The sequence below is a fragment of the Sardina pilchardus genome, chromosome 9, assembly GCF_963854185.1.
Source record: "Sardina pilchardus chromosome 9, fSarPil1.1, whole genome shotgun sequence".
NCBI lineage: Eukaryota > Metazoa > Chordata > Actinopteri > Clupeiformes > Clupeidae > Sardina > Sardina pilchardus.
This window is the reverse complement of record NC_085002.1, coordinates 19006313-19023357: the sequence shown is the minus strand read 5'-3', so window position 1 is coordinate 19023357 and position 17045 is coordinate 19006313. Positions and strand designations below refer to the sequence as shown.

The 17045-nt window shown below is 43.7% G+C and overlaps 2 protein-coding genes across 3 annotated transcripts in view; both read right to left on the bottom strand.

The window, feature by feature from the left end:
• Positions 1-279: 279 nt before the first annotated feature.
• On the bottom strand, positions 280-3522 carry zgc:153675 (uncharacterized protein LOC768179 homolog). Its single transcript, XM_062546146.1, has 3 exons — positions 3194-3522; positions 2414-2495; positions 280-1759 (listed from the first exon to the last, which is right to left on the bottom strand). Exons 1-3 carry the CDS (start codon positions 3200-3202, stop codon positions 1443-1445), a joined length of 408 nt encoding a protein of 135 aa, XP_062402130.1. The 5' UTR covers positions 3203-3522; the 3' UTR covers positions 280-1442.
• Positions 3523-4039: 517 nt separating this feature from the next.
• Positions 4040-17045, bottom strand: part of cry4 (cryptochrome circadian regulator 4) — a 14749-nt gene continuing 1743 nt past the window's right edge. The window contains exons 3-12 of one of the 2 annotated variants that reach the window (XM_062546145.1): positions 15424-15890; positions 15010-15126; positions 13338-13488; positions 11729-11869; positions 9385-9555; positions 8562-8702; positions 8201-8352; positions 7536-7633; positions 6810-6920; positions 4040-6228 (exon numbers count right to left, since the gene is read on the bottom strand). In XM_062546145.1, coding sequence (XP_062402129.1) covers positions 6029-6228; positions 6810-6920; positions 7536-7633; positions 8201-8352; positions 8562-8702; positions 9385-9555; positions 11729-11869; positions 13338-13488; positions 15010-15126; positions 15424-15836 — 1695 coding nt within the window. In that variant the 5' untranslated portion in view covers positions 15837-15890 and the 3' untranslated portion in view covers positions 4040-6028. Of the gene's footprint in view, positions 6229-6809; positions 6921-7535; positions 7868-8200; positions 8353-8561; positions 8703-9384; positions 9556-11728; positions 11870-13337; positions 13489-15009; positions 15127-15423; positions 15891-17045 lie in introns of those variants that run through there. The other variant, XR_009940268.1, reaches the window with a different exon arrangement.

The window sequence follows — 17045 nt, the reverse complement described above, 5'->3', positions numbered from 1 at the left end:
GTTATACTCAATGAAGTCTGGTCTTTATCTGATAACTGTAGCTTGCTTATCAGAGGGTTGTTCACTTCCCATTATGAAGCAGTGCATATCAGTAGGCCTCTTTGTGTGCATGTGTGCATAGCTCTTTTGAAGGCTGGTGAGAGAATACTCAGCACAGTGCCAAAACATTCACAAACAGGATCCACTAAGCTAAGGGGACAGAAGCACTCATTACACATAACCATCACAGCCAACACAACACTAAAAGGCAAGACACTCTACCAAAGCTGACATACTTACATCAACAAAAAGCAGAACAAAAACCCATGTCACCTGGATGAAATAATTTCCAATATGGCTTTATTATAACCAGAGGAAAAAAAAAAAAAAGATTTAACATTTCTCAGTTAGCCCCTGAATCTGAATTGGCTCTGATTCTTCTCCATGCAAGATCTGGGTCAGTTGCATTCCAGAGCAGACAGCTAATAAGGCACGGACTTCAAACACAGTACACTCTGACATTCTAATTATGTTGAAGTACAAATCCTTTAGGGCTGTGTTGAAATACAGTAATTCCATAGATATCTTCATACAGATATGTTTTTTTTTTTTTTTTTTTTTTTAAGACAGCCAGGGGCATGCTGCAAAGAATAGCCCTTGTTCAATAAATATCTTATCTTTTTTATTTCATTCAGTTTACACTCTTTGGGAAGTAAAAACATACAACTCTGGATACAAATGAGTAGTGAATAACCAATGTGGTTTTGACAATAATCCACAGTACACTTGGGTAAAATACCAGCAGTCATTTTTCAGTCGGTCAGTCTAAGACAGTTGTTGGTGGTAAAGGTTTTTTTCTCAATCAAATGCTTTATGATCACCTTATTTTGAGACAGGCCAGTCTGAGATGGAATCCTGAAGATGTACAACATAGAAAACACACAGCACACAACAAAACAACCAAAGATCTACAAATAGTATTGCATTTCAACAGCTTTCAAAAATATCTGAAATGATTGTCTTCCACTGGATGGAGAAGTAATCAGGTGTCTAAATATAGGGTGCTCTCTCACCACAAGAAAAAAACAAACCACAACCAACAAACAAACAAACAACAAAAAAAAAAAAAACAGACAAAAGAACACAGGCACACACATGGGCACATATGTGCGCGCGCACACGCGCACACACACACACACACACACACACACAGCAACATTAAAAAGTAATTGCAAGAGGTCCCAGATACACCCCTGTTCATGCACACAAAATAGAGCACTATGTCAACACAACAGGTCACCATCATCTGGAATAGTGTTATGGCTCAGGGGGGGGCGGGGTGATGACAATTGTCCTTCCTCTCTCCATCATCATCATCATTTTCATTTTCTTCTTCTTCATCCTCATGTTCTGCAGCACGATCATTGTTGTCAGCATATGTTTCCCTGCACGTCCATTGTCCCTCACTCTGCCTTGTCCTTCCTCTTGGCTGTGAATGGGACTTTGTTGGCCACTGTGGAGCCCACACTGGACACACCACCTGCCACGGCAGACACACCACCCTTGACCAGACCAACCCCCACGGAAGGTACAGAGGTGACTGCAGATTTTGTGATCTCATAGCTCTTCCCTCCAAGCCAGGCCACGCCGCCAACTGTCGCCCCGACAACGGTCTTGGTGGCACCAAAGAGACCTCCGGTCACTCGCCAAATCATGCCAGGCTGGACCACCGGGTGTTCTTTCCCATCTTTCCCATCTTTTCCATCTTTGGCATCGGTGGCTAGGGAGCGCAGAATGAGACAGAATTCAGCACAAGTAAGACTTTTAGATGAAGTTTTCAGGACTGAATTTGATGTATGGAAAATAGATGTTCCTCCTGCTCATACTTTTATCCAGTGCCTGATAACAGGGCTACATATAGCCAGCTGTTCCTACATCCAACACAACTAATAGGCCTACTCAGGGAATGTTGAACCTGGCGGTTTCAAAAGAGAGACAACAAGCCTAAACATATTCCAGCTGTTCAGTAAATCGGCATAGTAATGGTTAAACATGATTGTTCACCTTCTAAATACAAGAAATACTAGGCTACATACAGCATAACAAAAAAGGAACACGATTCTGACTTTCTGGCGTCTCTTTGGGGATTCTACCCTCGAGGGCCCCACACACCACCCTACTCTTGCGCATGCATATTGGTTACACAAATAAACAGCAGCACCTCCCTCGACGATTATCTGACGCTGAAATAACAACAAGCAACACTTCACCTAGGATTACAAAAATCCCTGGCCGACACTAAACCTGCAGATATAGTACAAACAGAGCCATATAGATAGGCTACATGTATCTATATGGCTAGATCTGGGTACAAACTATCAGGTAAAACATTCTATTGAGTCATCGATAAAGGCCTAGGTTACATTTTACATACCTTCAACTGGATCGCTGTCTGAACATTCTGGTTCTCGGCACTCAATAATGCCACTCTGTTGTTGCACTTCCGAGTTAACGTTCTGTCAAAGAGGGTGAAAATTAGATAGGGCGCATATACAGTGTGATAATATTAAGGTGCAGAACAAACAGGGGGGAGGCATGTGAAGTGGAAAAACGTGATGAGTGATGACCTCGGAGATAGCCAACCCTATGTTTTCTTAACGACAGGTACAATAAAGACTACTTTTACTGAAGCCTTACTAAAAATAGCCCATTATCCCTATAGCATGGTGACGTTTCCAGTTTGAATGTTTTAGCCTACGTAAGTTAGGACATATGGTTCCACATTTGCCACTGGTAGCCTACGGCTCTTATAATGATCTCCTTACTAAAGTTGGGAGTAAAAAAAGTGCCATTTGCAAAAAGCATCAAACCCCATAAACGCTTGACCTAAAATGTAACCATATGCAATTAAAAATGCAAAAGGCCAGCAAAATAATTTAGGCAACCACATGCGTTGTCCCTGAACATATTAGCTGAGGTGTAATTTAGGGCCTTCAAACACAGTTTACAAAATGATAACGTTATAAGCCTACTGACGCCAATCCTATGTAGGCTAAATAAACTAATTAAACGCATATCAATCACCGATCCAATAGCCTATTGGTTTTCTTGCAAACTTTCTATTGTTTTCTCTCAGTATTGTCCAGCCTTCCTTCCATAGCTGATCTTATGCGTGGGTTGTTAAAAAACATCCATATGAAATCCATATCCTTACCTTAACCATTGTTTCCAGCACTTTCTGCGTCCAGCGGCAAATTATTGTTATCTAAGGTTACGTCTCCTAAAATCCCACCTGCGACAAATGAGTGGTGGATTTTGGTCCAACTGGATCCTCCTTTTAACAATTTATCAGGTTCTTCTTTAAACACCACGGCGCCGCGCTAGCAATTGCGCTTCTATTCTTCACTGGAGAGGGCTTGCGAGGTTGCAGAACTTTTAGAAAAAAAATAAGGGGTTTTACTGAGTGCTCTGCCGACGTGGCGCTCTTCTCCTTACGATCTTCCCCTGTAAGCAACCGGATCTTGCGTCACCTGGACAAACCGTTCATATAGAATCAGGGACAGTGCTTTAGGATGATCATTACACCAAGACACGATCGAACACAAGTATTCAGTGGTTAATCAACTGTATCGGTAAAAGAGCCAGCGGAAGGAATGTCATGGCCAGCGTCTCTCCTCCCCGCTCCATCCAGCAGTCTTTCCGCCCTGCAAAAAGTTACAAGAGATTTTTCAACATGCTCTTGTCTGTCACTCTGCGGAGTGCTATTAAGCTCTAAAATAGTTGTATCCAAACCTGTTATTCTCAATGCTTTAGCACTGCCGAGTTATTATGTTACAAAACACGTTTGCTTTCATGAGCCTGCAGTCTACGAATAATTTGCAGCAGCTGTAAGTGCATCATTGGACGTATGGAAGAAGGGAAAGTGCTTCCAGATATGATATTCTGATATGCTGCAGATTAAGACACACTCCCAGCAAACTGCTCTACATTTGAATATTTTAATGACTTTGATCATTCGGGCAAATGACACGGAGAAATGGCACAGACACGACTTTACATTTGATTTTTATTATGATAAATGCCTGCACTGCAAAGGACGGCAATGCTGGAAGTCCTATTCTGTGATGTTGATACCGATGACCTGTGAAAGGGGGTGGCCTTGTCTAAAGTGACAACTCTCCCTCACAATCTTTCACTAGGAGGAGGGAATTTCAGCCTGGGTAATGACAGGGTAATTTGCCCAGTAAGCTACACACAAAATACAGTTTAATCAGCTGGAGGTCTAAGAAATGTTGCCAGCACATTGCCATATGAAGATAGGCTCAGTTAGCTCAGGTCAATGCAGTAGCTGTGCAGGCATTCTGATTATCAGATGGGCATTCCAGAGCATGAAAGCAGATTACGTTGATTATCTGATTGAAATTCAAAAGCATGGAGGTTCTACAACAGCAGTATTACAGATGGGGGAAGTTGTGTGTCATCCCAAAGGGATCTCATGCAATGATCAGAAAACTCAAATGCATTAGACAGACTTTTAAAGCTTTGCATTATCTTAAATACTATTGTAATAGTTTTCACCAACTCTGATAAGTGACTCTGATCAGGGTATGTACCCGTTTTGGGCTCAACATCACTTACAAAATGTCACAACACGTGCCCACTTTATAGGTAAACAATACAATACAGGTCAGTCATGTACAGTATACTTAGTCACGTATAAAGGCAGAGAACGCTGATAAACTTAACAATGTCACAAAATAGTCAGATAGTGTAAATATAGCATACGTACATAAGAGACCATTTGTATGTCCAAATTACTACGATGGAAATGTCACAAAGCAACCGGACAGCATTGGGAAGCACTGCTCATTGCATAAGTAAATGGTACAGTAAGCATGTGATCTTGTCATGAAGCATTTGTTTGGTCAAGTTGTAATACCCGTGACGGTTCCTCCTGCTACCGGACACAGAAAACCTAGGACCTGAGTCTCTAGGATTTTTGTGGATTAGAATCCTATGAGGTCATCAAAGAAATTCAAAAAGCTAAAATCCACTGGCTACACAACACCTACAAGAGTAGCTTTCATTGCATTTCAGTGCAGCCTTTTAAATTCCTACATTTGAACCAAACTGCATTTAAAAAAAAAAAAAAAAAAAATCAACAGTTCCTTGAGACCCCTGAATGTAAACACAGTTTATCAAGTGAATGGCAGGTGAGTGACCTGTTGGTCAGAGAGAGTGCAGCGCTTGCCATAATCCTGGTAAGGTGTTGAAAGCCAAACGCAAGGATGCCTTATTAATCTTCAAACTCACCCACTCTGTTAAAAGAAGAACAAAAACAAAACAGTACCCGCTAAATAATCCCTAATTCAGGAGGTAGCCAGACACATCTGCAGACAAATTAAAACATGTCCAATCCTCCTTAGCAGGACCCCCCTTCCCATCTGGCCTTTTACAGTGTCTCATCCAGTTATCTCTGACAGGACGGGGCTTCTGTCTGTGTTCTTGTTCCGTCGTCAGCACTGAAGTCTCAAACGCACCCAGTCTCTGAGGTCTACGCTTACATGGAGAGGTGGATACGGAGCATCAGGGAGATGGGAATGGGATGGGAAAGAGAGTGAAGGTTTCCCATGATGCATATGTGCAGTCAGCGCTGCGCGTCTGGCGGACACACGCGTCGACCTGTGACGGGACGAGCCATGGCTCAGAAGTCAGAGAGAGCGACTACAAGCTGGAGGAAAAGACCCAACTTCTTCAGCAGAGCTATACATTTGTGCCAGGACACCCCAAGTCCCCAGCACACATGTGCACAGGTTGTGGAAGGAGGACACCTTGAACCACATGCAGATCAGCCAACAAATGCCAGTCAGCGTTATGCTGAACTGATGTGGTGGGTCGAGCATAACAAATGGAAGGAACAATAAAAAAACAGTCTGAGCCAAAGCACTGGTTTAGTGTCTGGTAGTGAGTGGGTCGTTCTGGGGGAGGGGATGAGGGTGTCCATGGTGTGTGTGTGGTGCAGGGGACCGCCGCCGCCACTACACGACCTCTACATGACCTCGCTGCTGATCTCCTGCAGGCGGTGGGCGTCGGGGGTCCAGCTGCACGTGCGGCCCTCGTTCTCCGAGCTGCAGCGCTTCTTCCCCGCGGAGACGCCGCCTTTACATTCCGTTTCGTCTCCCTGGGCGACGGCGTCGTCCTCCGACAGCTCTCGCTTCACCCCTACCTCCATAGGATCATCTGCCATGTCTATGACACAGAGGTAACACATTATACATGCATATATTATATACACTACCATTATTTGGAGTCAATTAGAAATGTCTTTGTTTTCATCATTGCAATATGCAATATCTACATAAGTATTAACATGCCTATTATCAGCAACCATTCATCCAAAGGCACATTCTGTCTTTTGCAATTATGTAAGCACATAACGCAATCAGAAAACTGCTGCCCTGATTAGGAATAATGCAACTGATCTCAGCTGGTATTCTGTCTATAATGGAGTGGAATGGACCCCAAATGGTTGTGTGTGTGCGCGTTTGTGTGTGATATAAGTGTGTGTGTGTATATATTATGTATTCATTTCACTGTAAAAGCATTACAGCCACACAACCTGTCCTTCCTAACCACAGAGACCAGCTGCACAGCAGAGGCTAAAGACTAAATGTGACAACACAACTTAATGCAGGGTCACAAAACTGGAATATCCAGACACACCCATGTACACACGCATTTGAACAGACTTTAGTGTATACTTTGTATCTAAGCTCAAAATGAATGTATAGGCTATATGCGTGTGTGTGTGTGTGTGTGTGTGTGTGTACCTCTGGTGAGCTCAGTGGTGTTTGCTTGTTCAGTGCGCACTGTTTTCATCAGAGCCATGTTCCTCTGGCTGGCATCCAGGTGGTTCACAATGGGCAGTGGGTAGTCCTTACCTACACCACGCGCACACACACACACACACACACACACACACACAGAGGGAGCAGAGGGTCGTACAAGTTAACATGAAGGTCAAAGCCTTCCTTGCCAGGGACTGAATCAGATAACATGTTAATTTCCACTACACCCCATTGGTCTTCCAGCTAAAGCCAGCAATCTAAACAAATGTGATTCAGCTTACTGTAACAGCCTTTATCATGAGCATGGCACTTGAATGCTAAATGTTCCATTTTTCTTGTTTAAAGTGCAAAGGTTGGAGTGGTCTCGTCACAACACCATGAGTACAGTACAGTCAGACAATCTGGGTCACAGAGGTCAAAGTCTGTCTCTGTTATGTCAACTTCCAGAAGTTGACACTTGGCACACAATTATAATAAAGAATGTCTGCTCCAGACACCAATCACCTGACAGGAGTTAAAGCTCCTACATGAACCTCTGCTGCTCATTCACATCCCCAATTAGATAGATTAGAAAATAGAAATAAAATAAAAGTAATTCTTTTCTAAGGAAGAGCAGAGTTATTTGCACCATAGACTGCCACTCTTAAGTTAAGATCACATTTTCACACTTCTACATGAATTATCGAAGAGCATAAAAGGAAACTTTACCAATGATGCATCCTGCCTGGAGCTGCACATCTTCCGGAGCATTCCAAGGCTCATAGATGTATTTAGATGGGAAGTTTTTCAGTACAGGCAAGTACTTCCTGCAAAAGGCACGGGCAAACAGGAAGCACAATCACCACGAGTTTACCAACGCCAATACACACATCGCACAAACAATGAAACAATGCACACAAAAAAACAGTGTTACAGCATCAGGACACCAACAACTCTTGTGCAATGGTGTTTCTCCACCCAGCAACACTGTGTGGTTTTGGGATCTTCCTGCCAGTTCAAATTCCTCTTTTATCACCACTGCAGCTGCCTCTGAATAGATACTGAATTCCTCAAATGAGGATGAAAGAAAGGGAGAGATGTCAAACATCTTCTATGGCACTGTGGTGTAACTGGCTACTGCGCCTCTATCTCATCTGGATCCAAATGCCCATATGGACTCAGCTATGAGTCTCTCTCTCTCTCTCTCTCTAAAAGCCCAAGCTACGTATACATTTCCTGAAGTGTTTGCCATAATAAGAATTCACAAGAACACAAAGAACTTACATCGTTCAAGCATTTATCATTAACTTAATAAAACATTGTCAATATGTCTTGCACACCATTATTGGTATTGCTGTATTACTTCCAATATTACTTCCATAGTCTGCTCTGACCTGAGGTAGTGTCCATCCGGGTCAGTCCGTCGGCCAAAGCGGACAGGGCAGAAGATGCGTGTGTACTGGTGGAAAAAGGCACTGGCAGACAGCCACATCCAGTTTCCCGCGTTTATACTGTAGTCAGCATCCAGCAGGAACTCCTCAAACAACTGCACACACACACAGAGGCACCAGAGTTATACCCATATACTCATTCCTATTCACCTTGTGACCCTCTCCAAAGTTTAGGCTTCACATATATGAATACTGAACCTGATGTACATAAATAACTTTAAAACCATTAGGCCAACCTCTTAGTCATTACCTAAATACCCTCCCACACCCCACCCCTGTGCTGCCCAGTCTCTGCCCTCTGTACCTTCATGCCCTCCTCCCAGTTGATCCACAGGTCTCCTCGGGTCAGGAAGCAGGCCACAGCGTGCCGGGCTAGGTGGTGGATCCAGCCCTCCTGCCGCAGCTGGGTCATGATGGCGTCGATCCAGGGGAAGCCCGTTTGAGCCTATGGAATCCACGCATCAACAGGCATTTGTTTTTATTTTGCGGACAGGATGTAACAACTCCTCTATACAACAACAGTATGAATATGAAAACAGCATGAATAAAGAACAGGAAGCAGGTGTAAAGCAATATAGAGCATAGAGTACAACAAGCTTGGTAAGCTTTGTAATTGAAAACTCCTTCAAAATCTGCCTTAAAATACAGTTTTATGAGTGCAGAATTAGTTTCAAATGTACATGGACTGATTGGAATGACCAAAATAATTTCCTGTCTAGGGTTGGAAACCGGGCTTTTAAAATGTTCTGTGACTAAGCTTTTTAAAAAGTTCTGTGACTAAGCCTGTCTGAAATGGTAACGATATAATAGGTTATTTTCATATGGGTAATTTTCATTGAAAGAAAATGAATGGGATTTTACTTTTAATGTACCATTTAATGATGTGTAAGGATAAACCTGTAATACATCTGTGCAATGACATTCTTTTCTGGATGTAGGGAAGCTTCATAAGCTAAGGTAATGTTAAGTTGTCAACCATCGGTTTGAGCTATTGAGTTCCAGGCAACAGAATCGTTTTAAAAGTATTAATTTAGCAATAGCATCGGACAAAGTCGAACGATACCCCACCCTTGTCTGGATATACTGTGCTCCCACAATACAGAGCATGAGTGTGTGTTCCCCCGTACCATTTTCCACTTTTCTAAGGCTTCCGGGTCTTCATACCAGCCGATCTGCAGGCAGATGGGGTTTCCCACCATCCGCGTGAAATTGGGGGTGGCCAAGGCGACAGTGTAGAAGAACTCCCTCCAGAGCACCTGGCCTTGCAGTGATACTGGAGGCAAGGAGTGGTTCTTCGACTGGGGGTCCAGGAGAGGAGACCGCGGCCACGGGGTAGAGATAGGGGAAGGAGAAGGGTAGAGGAGGGAGGGAAATACAACTGATTAATTAAAATCATTTCTTGCCTAGTCGGTCTCTGGAGCCAAGCACAACTCACAGGCCAAGGTAGTGTTTGTGAGCTATCTACTGAGGCCTGTTGCCTTCTCTACCTGAGGAGGCGTGTCCGTTGAGGAGAGTGATGACCACGCTCCCGAAACTTTGAAAGGGAAATTAAAGTAATACAATTTACATACCAGTACATTTAACTAACTCACTTATCAAAACAACAAGCAACAAATCGGATCTTAAACGCAAACTCACTGAAATTAGTTGAGGTCCTGAACATGACCTCTAAAGTAATTGGAAATGACCACACAGAGGATCTTCTCCCCTATTGTCCACATTAACACCTGCATGTATGTAAATGCTACACAAGCACCCCGATAACCAATCAGAATTAAGGGGAACCGAATCGTGTCAGAAGTTGTCATACTATGAAAGACGTGCAAATGAACAATTTGCTTGCTTGTGAATAAAGGAAATATATTTTATCAAGCAACTTTGTCACTCATTGGACTAATAAGCAGGTAAGTTGTGTTCAAAACTCCAGTGGTAGTGTTGAGGTATGTGCATCACGGTCAGCCCATGTTTCAAGCTAGTTTGAGAAAAACAAATGAGAAAGCAATGAAATGCCATGACAACGACATTGCCTTGTACCCAATAAAGAAATAAGCAGCGGAATGAAGACATTTCTCTGGCCATTTATAGAATATAATATCAGAGAAAACCAATTTCAGCTCATTTTAGCATGACTGGGCAGTAACAGTAACTAGAATAACAGCCTCAAGATAATAGCATTTGTGTGCCTTTTATGCAGACAATCATGTGGTCAATCTTGGAAAATAAAAAATAAATTACAGGAAATGAAGGAGAACCAAGAACACTCTAAAAACAAATGTATTGAAATGTGTTTAAAAACAAAACAACTTGTGTTGTTTTTAACACATCTCTCTGTCCAGAATCTCCAGATATGTACAATACAATTAATGCGGTGACCTTTTTTAATTGTTACACAACAGGTGTTTAAAATTACACAACTTGCGTTGTTTTTTAAACACTCCGTGTCCAGATAGGAACAACACATTCATGTTTATGAGTGTAGGAGTAAGCACTAGAGTGGGTAAAGTAGGAAGAGGGGAAATAAGCATATTTAGTGGTTGCTGTGTAGATCTAATCCAGTCCTTTCAATACTGATATCATGGCTGTGTTATGTTTTGGGCTAAAGGCTACTGGGCTGGACATCCAGTAGAGTCTTGCCTATTTGGGACAGCAGGGCTTTGAAGAGCAAGTTCCAAGGCAGGTTCTCTGTAGCCAACTAGGTTATGACTGTGGAGGGTGCACGGTTCTCCCAATTACAAGTTTGTTTACCATCAAAATGGCTTTGAAGCTGTTACATTAAGATAGAAACTGGTATGGGATGTTTTCTAAATCGTTATTTCCCCTAAAAGGAAACCCTCTTGATCAATGAGGGTTAACATGCAAATAGTAAGCCTAGTACTACTAGTATAAGTAGTAAAACTAGAGAGGTATTACGTAGCACAGGATACTAGAAGTATGCTAATAATGTACCAGCCTGGGGTACAATTTAATTTATTAATTTCAATCTAATTTGGCAGACCATAAAGGTCTCTCTCTGTAAAGCCCATGCCTTCATTTACTTCTACGAAATCAACAACCTCTGTTCACCTTCCTCTGCTACTTCCAAAACCATCAGCTGCCACTGATAATTCAGGGAACATTGTCAGCAACTTGTTTGGCAAGAGCGTAATCTGCAAGGCTTAATCTCAGTAGTCTTATTCCTTACAGCTGAGTCATAAGGCATTTGACATCTGATTTAAGTCACTCAGCTGCTTAACACAGAGACAATCTCTTAAACCCAGATGTTGACTGTAAGAAAATGCTTTCATAAAAGTGAGTGGATGAACTAAAAACATACACATAACTGATGAAATAAACTTGTGATTGGCCCGCTGGTGCTGAAGGTTCTCAGCTCCCTGGCTCAATGGATCGTGCCTAGACTGCCCCGCCAGCCAAATTACATTTGCTGCCGCTAGGGGCGTCTAGATTTCTAGGCTAGGTGAGGGCAGCACTGACCTGTGCATAGATCTTGGAGAGTCTGTGGTAGAAGGTGCGTACGGAGAGGCAGCCCAGGCTGAGGTAGGGGCTGAGGCCGGTGGTGCTGGGCAGCAGGGAGTTGGGGATGGTGCGCGGCTTGGAGAAGTTGGCCACCCAGCCCTGGCGTGCGCACATACACACACACACACACTTAATCAGTCAATGTTACAGGAAATGTGGTAACATTCTTAGTATTGAAGTTTTCGGTTTTACCAGAATTTCACCCTTTACCATCCTTATTAATATCAATATACTGTACATTAACAATCCATACAAATACAGTGAATACACTTCTAAGGGCCTGTACACACCAAGTTCGATTTTTCTGATGAAAAATTAAATACATTTTAAGTAGCCTGTACACACCAATGACAAAATGTGTTGCTTTTGGATCAGTCTCATTTGTAGCCTGATTACCATCGACTTTCAAAGGCTCTGCGAGACTTTAGTCTGACCAACAGCCTGTGCTAGCACGGTTTCTTGCCAGAGCTGGTTGACCCGCCTCCTTTAAGTGCCTCGGTTTGCTACTGGTAGATGTCAGAAAGCGGATTGCCGAGTTTAAACCAATAACAACACTCTTTCCGCTGCCTTGAACACGCCTCTACCCAGAGCCGTTGGAGCTGCTCAAAGTTGATTGGTTCTCGACCAAAGGGGGCAGTTCCGCAGATTTCGGGAACTCAGAAATCCTTCTCAATGAGCAGTTGACCAGACCAGCAGCAAAAGCCTGAAGGCGTTGCGTCACTGGGAGGGCGTGCCAGGCTATCTCATTTGATGCAAAATTTTGCATGCGAAAAGGAGCTCCTGACAAATTAAATAATGATTTTGCAGGGTTCCATTGATGTCACAAGTAGACAACATGCAGAAAAGGCAGACAGAATGGGTGATCTTGCTGCCCACAATGACTGACAAGTCTCTAAGGCATAGCCGATGATTTTACGAGTTCTGTTTCACTCAACAGGTTCAACAAGTTCTCCCTGCCTCTTTTACCCGCTAAGCTAGACTGTTATATGCAGTCATAGCCGGCCTAGGTTGCTATTAATGAGTGGAGACTGCTTAAGAACTTCCAAATGAGAAAAGATTGGAGTGTGGCTGTTGTCAGTGACTGCTGTTGACAGCTCTCACATTCACTATAACTACTGTTCACACGAAATATGACGTTGCTGCTCATCTTGACACAGCATCTCTCTTTCTAGTAGGCCATCCTTATGATATCTAGGTTTTAGCTTAATGGGTCGTATCAGATTAGTCATCTTTTCATTTTCCAATATCCAATGTTGTAAATTGTGCCAATACTGAACCAATATGATCAGTATCAGATTGGCGCATCCCTTGGTAGAATGAAAACCTGTAGCCACACCATCCATTTCTCAATTCAAGAGTCCTCACAGCTATCCACCTTATTTGTGAAACCCTACTTATTCGTCTTCCGCCCATCTCTTTATGCAGTCCCAGCAGGCTAACTAGAATACTCTTCAAAATATAATTCTTTCGAAATGTTGGCAACTCTGCACTCAATATGGATATCCTATATAATAATAATAATAATAATAATAATAATAATAATAATATTATATGCAATATGTGCTACCTGACTCTGGAAGTGCCTCTCCAGCCTTTCCAGGGCATGGCTCTCCCCGCCCGGCCACAGCACCTCGCTGTCCACCTCCAAGCCGAGCTCAGAGAGGGAGGGCACCCGGTACTGCTCTTCGCCCCCTTCATCGCTGGGCATAGGGCACTTCCTGTGTGGAGGACGAAGAGTAACTCAGTGTGTTTACAATCATGTCATCAACAAGGTTCAGAGCCCCAAGTACGCACATGTAAACATCCCACTACTACACGTCACTCAATGTACCTATTTTTTTTTTAAACTGACAAATGGGGGAGAAAGGTGCTAGGGTGCTGCACCTGCCCTGAATGAAGATATTCATCTGTATACTCTCTCTCTCTCTCACACTCGCACGATCAAAGATCAGATACAACTACACCTGCTGTGAGAGGCGGCAGGGGTGGGCTTAGGGTGACCTACTCTTTTATCATTGATCTCGCTGAGTGCAAGCCAGGCATCAGAGTGAACAGCATGCGATGCGACATAACAAAAACAGCATGCGGATGCTCCCTTTGAGACACACACACACACACACACACACACACACACACACACACACTTTCAGTCTTGGCTAGCCTTGGGGGGTGTCACTGTCTATATTGTAGGCAAATGCAAAGCCTCAGACAAAACACGCCTGGTTGGCCATTTTCCCCCTGTGTATCTGTTGAGGAGTCACAGCTCAGACATGTTTGCCCAACCAAAGCAGCTTGCAGGCTTTGCAAGGCATCTGTTCCCTCACCACCACCCACAGCACAGGGAGAGGCAGGCCTAGCGCCATTAACACCAGGACACAAGCCAAGCGTCGATTCAGCAGGGACACAAACACACGAGAGCAATCTATGAATTACAAATGAACAAAAAAATGTGTGGAAATAGGCGCTAATTTCCTCAGTAACACAGCTGACGGCATGCAAATTCCAGTTTCCTCCAACACAAATTGATTTCCTAATGAGGCAATGTAATGCACACTGAGAGGATGTCTTGGAGAAAACAATTGCTCTACTGGCAAGGTCCTGGCTTTCCAGTGAAATTGAGTTAATTACTGTAGCTGTGGGATTTATAGATTTACACTTCATGCCAGGTTGTGTGATAAGCGACCATCTTTCTACCCTTGAGTGTGTGCATGCGTGCATGTGTGTTTGTGTTTGTATGTGTACGTGCGTGCACGTGTGTGTGTGTGTGTATTTAGATCCTTTTAAGGTAGGTAGGAGTAAATGTCATGAGTAGCGTCATCTGGTTGGTTGTTGTCCAAGTGTGTATACGTGTGTGTGTGTGTGTGTGTGTGTGTGTATCAGATCCCTTTAAGGTAGGTAGGAGTAATGACATGAGTAGTGTCATCTGGTTGCTTGTTGTCCAACCAGTGTGTGTGTGTGTGTGTGTGTGTGTGTGTTATCCATCTGCCACTGTATTTGAATCTCTGAGTTCTTTGATCTCTGCATTCTAGACGTGGCCTCATTGGGCTTGTTTGTATATTTTCAAAACATGCCTACAAATATCTGCATGTGTGCATATGCTGTGGCGTGCTTCCAAAAAACACAGTTGCCATCTTGTTAGCAACTTAGTTGGTTGGCAATGGGAAATTGCATTTCAACCAACAAAGTTGCCAACTTAGCTGGCAACTGTGGTTTTGGGAAACGTGTGTCTGTCCACTTACCGGAAATCCATTTCTGTGATTTCACGTGCAGGCATGTCTGGCTCCCCCAGAACGGACAAGACCTGGAGGAACTTCTTATAGGTCAGTGGTGGCTGCCCGCCATTAGCTGTGATTATCCTGAGATGGAAAAACACAGAGAAAATATATCAATAGAAGTCTATTTACCAATTACACAGGCCCAAGACCTGTAAGACCAACAAAGATGTATGTAACATGCGATTTCTTACATAAATTATCCTCCATATTTGTTTGAACCAAATAAGCGCTGAATACTTTAGCCAAACCCATTCATCATTTCTTGAAAGCTTTGTTTGTTGAAGACAAAAACATGCTGCCTATTAGGGTTCACTCCCTATTATGTATTATGTCAGGGCTCACTCCCTATTATGTATTATGTCAGGGCTCACTCCCTACCTCTTCACATCATACAGGGTATGTGCCACACAGCTGAGCACCCCAAGACCCAGCTCGCTGGCCATGGCGCGCAGCTCCTCGTCCAGCCTCTTGTAGTGGGGCTCCACCTCGGCGTCGAGGCTGAGCTGGGTGATGCCCCACCGGGCCACCAGGCGCCGCAGCACGCTCTCGTGGGCGCCCTGGAGGACGTGGAGACGGGAGCCGAGCCTCTGCAGGCTGCGGTGGAGGTCCTCCAGGCTCTGCAAGATGAAGCGCCAGCGCAGCGGCCCGATGCGCGTGCTCCTCTCCACGAAGTGGCGGTCCAGCACGAACACGGGGTACACGGCCGACGACGACTCCAAGGCCGCCACCAGGGTGGGGTTGTCATGGAGACGCAAGCCTTTGTTGAAAAGGTGGATGGTGCGGTGAGACATGGCGGTGGTGGCAGGGGACTGTCGGAGGAGGCCTTCTGTGGGCCGCAGGCCCTTCTGACAGAGGAGAAGATCAGAGACTTTTTTTAAAACACTGTTCTCATCTCATCATGTTAACTTCACTTCAAAGCTTAGGTTAATTTTAATGGTTTGACATTTTCCAAATGATGTGAAGTCATGTAAAAGTTCAGCGTCACTGCACTTGTGGTGGTATCGATTTTACGTAATTTTAAAGCGCTAGAGGACTGCGAACACACATGCAGCAGTGTACCTCTGCAGAAACGTGACTACAGAAGTAGGTCAAATCCAGCAAGTATAATCTAGGTCAAATTTTGCCACCTAGAGGTGATTCATCAGAAGACATCCATGTCGCTGAGACTAAAAGTTTCCCATACGCTTTACAAAATAAATAAAACGTACTGTAGAGAAGACTGCCTGATACATTCTACATAAATCCTATGTGACCAACAGTTAATCACAATACAACAAGCTTGTAGCAGCAGCATGTTAATCCGCTACATAAAATAACCCAAACACAGACAATTGTTCGCTTTGAATCAATAAAGTCTGCTTTGATAATGACAATGATAATACACAACACCTTCTTGCCTCATACTGCAGATCTACATGTGATGTACAGGCAGAACACCCTAAGCTAAAGATAATGCGTCAACTGCCAGAACAGGCAACTCACGAGTCACGTTGCAGCCGGGCCTAAGCCTCTGAACCTGCTCGTGTTAGCTGTGACAGAGTGGCAAGGAGAGCAGTAGGGTAGTATTACAGAGATTAGCTCAGTCAGAGCAGTCTGCTGGGAAAGAACAGTTATGCAGCTTTTCCTACACTTCTTTCACAGTCTTTCACACTGTTTCACACTCTCTCTACACATGTAGTTGTCTTTCACAGCATCTTTCTTTAAATGCCATTCACTCAACAAGACATACACAGAGGCATTGCCTTGACTGGCTGGCCTGCTCACACCCACCATATGAAAAAAGCAATCAAATGTACAGTTAAATGTAAATTCGAAGGGGGAAATAAGAATTGGGATTGCACCACAATGACTGCGCTCAACTGGTTTGCTTGGCTTGGTCTTCAATATAGCATGTACTGTATGTATGCATGCTATTGCATTCATACAGTATGCATTCATATAGTCTCACTAACTACACATCTGATTTCCATATCATTATTTTTTAACTGAGCTGATTTTCA

What these genes read in the sequence shown, in the direction of transcription:
- zgc:153675 (XM_062546146.1), bottom strand. An exon ending in AGACAGCGATCCAGTTGAAG is followed by an intron (nt 1,760 to 2,413) that starts GTATGTAAAATG and finishes TGCGCTCCCTAG; the next exon opens with CCACCGATGCCAAAGATGGA.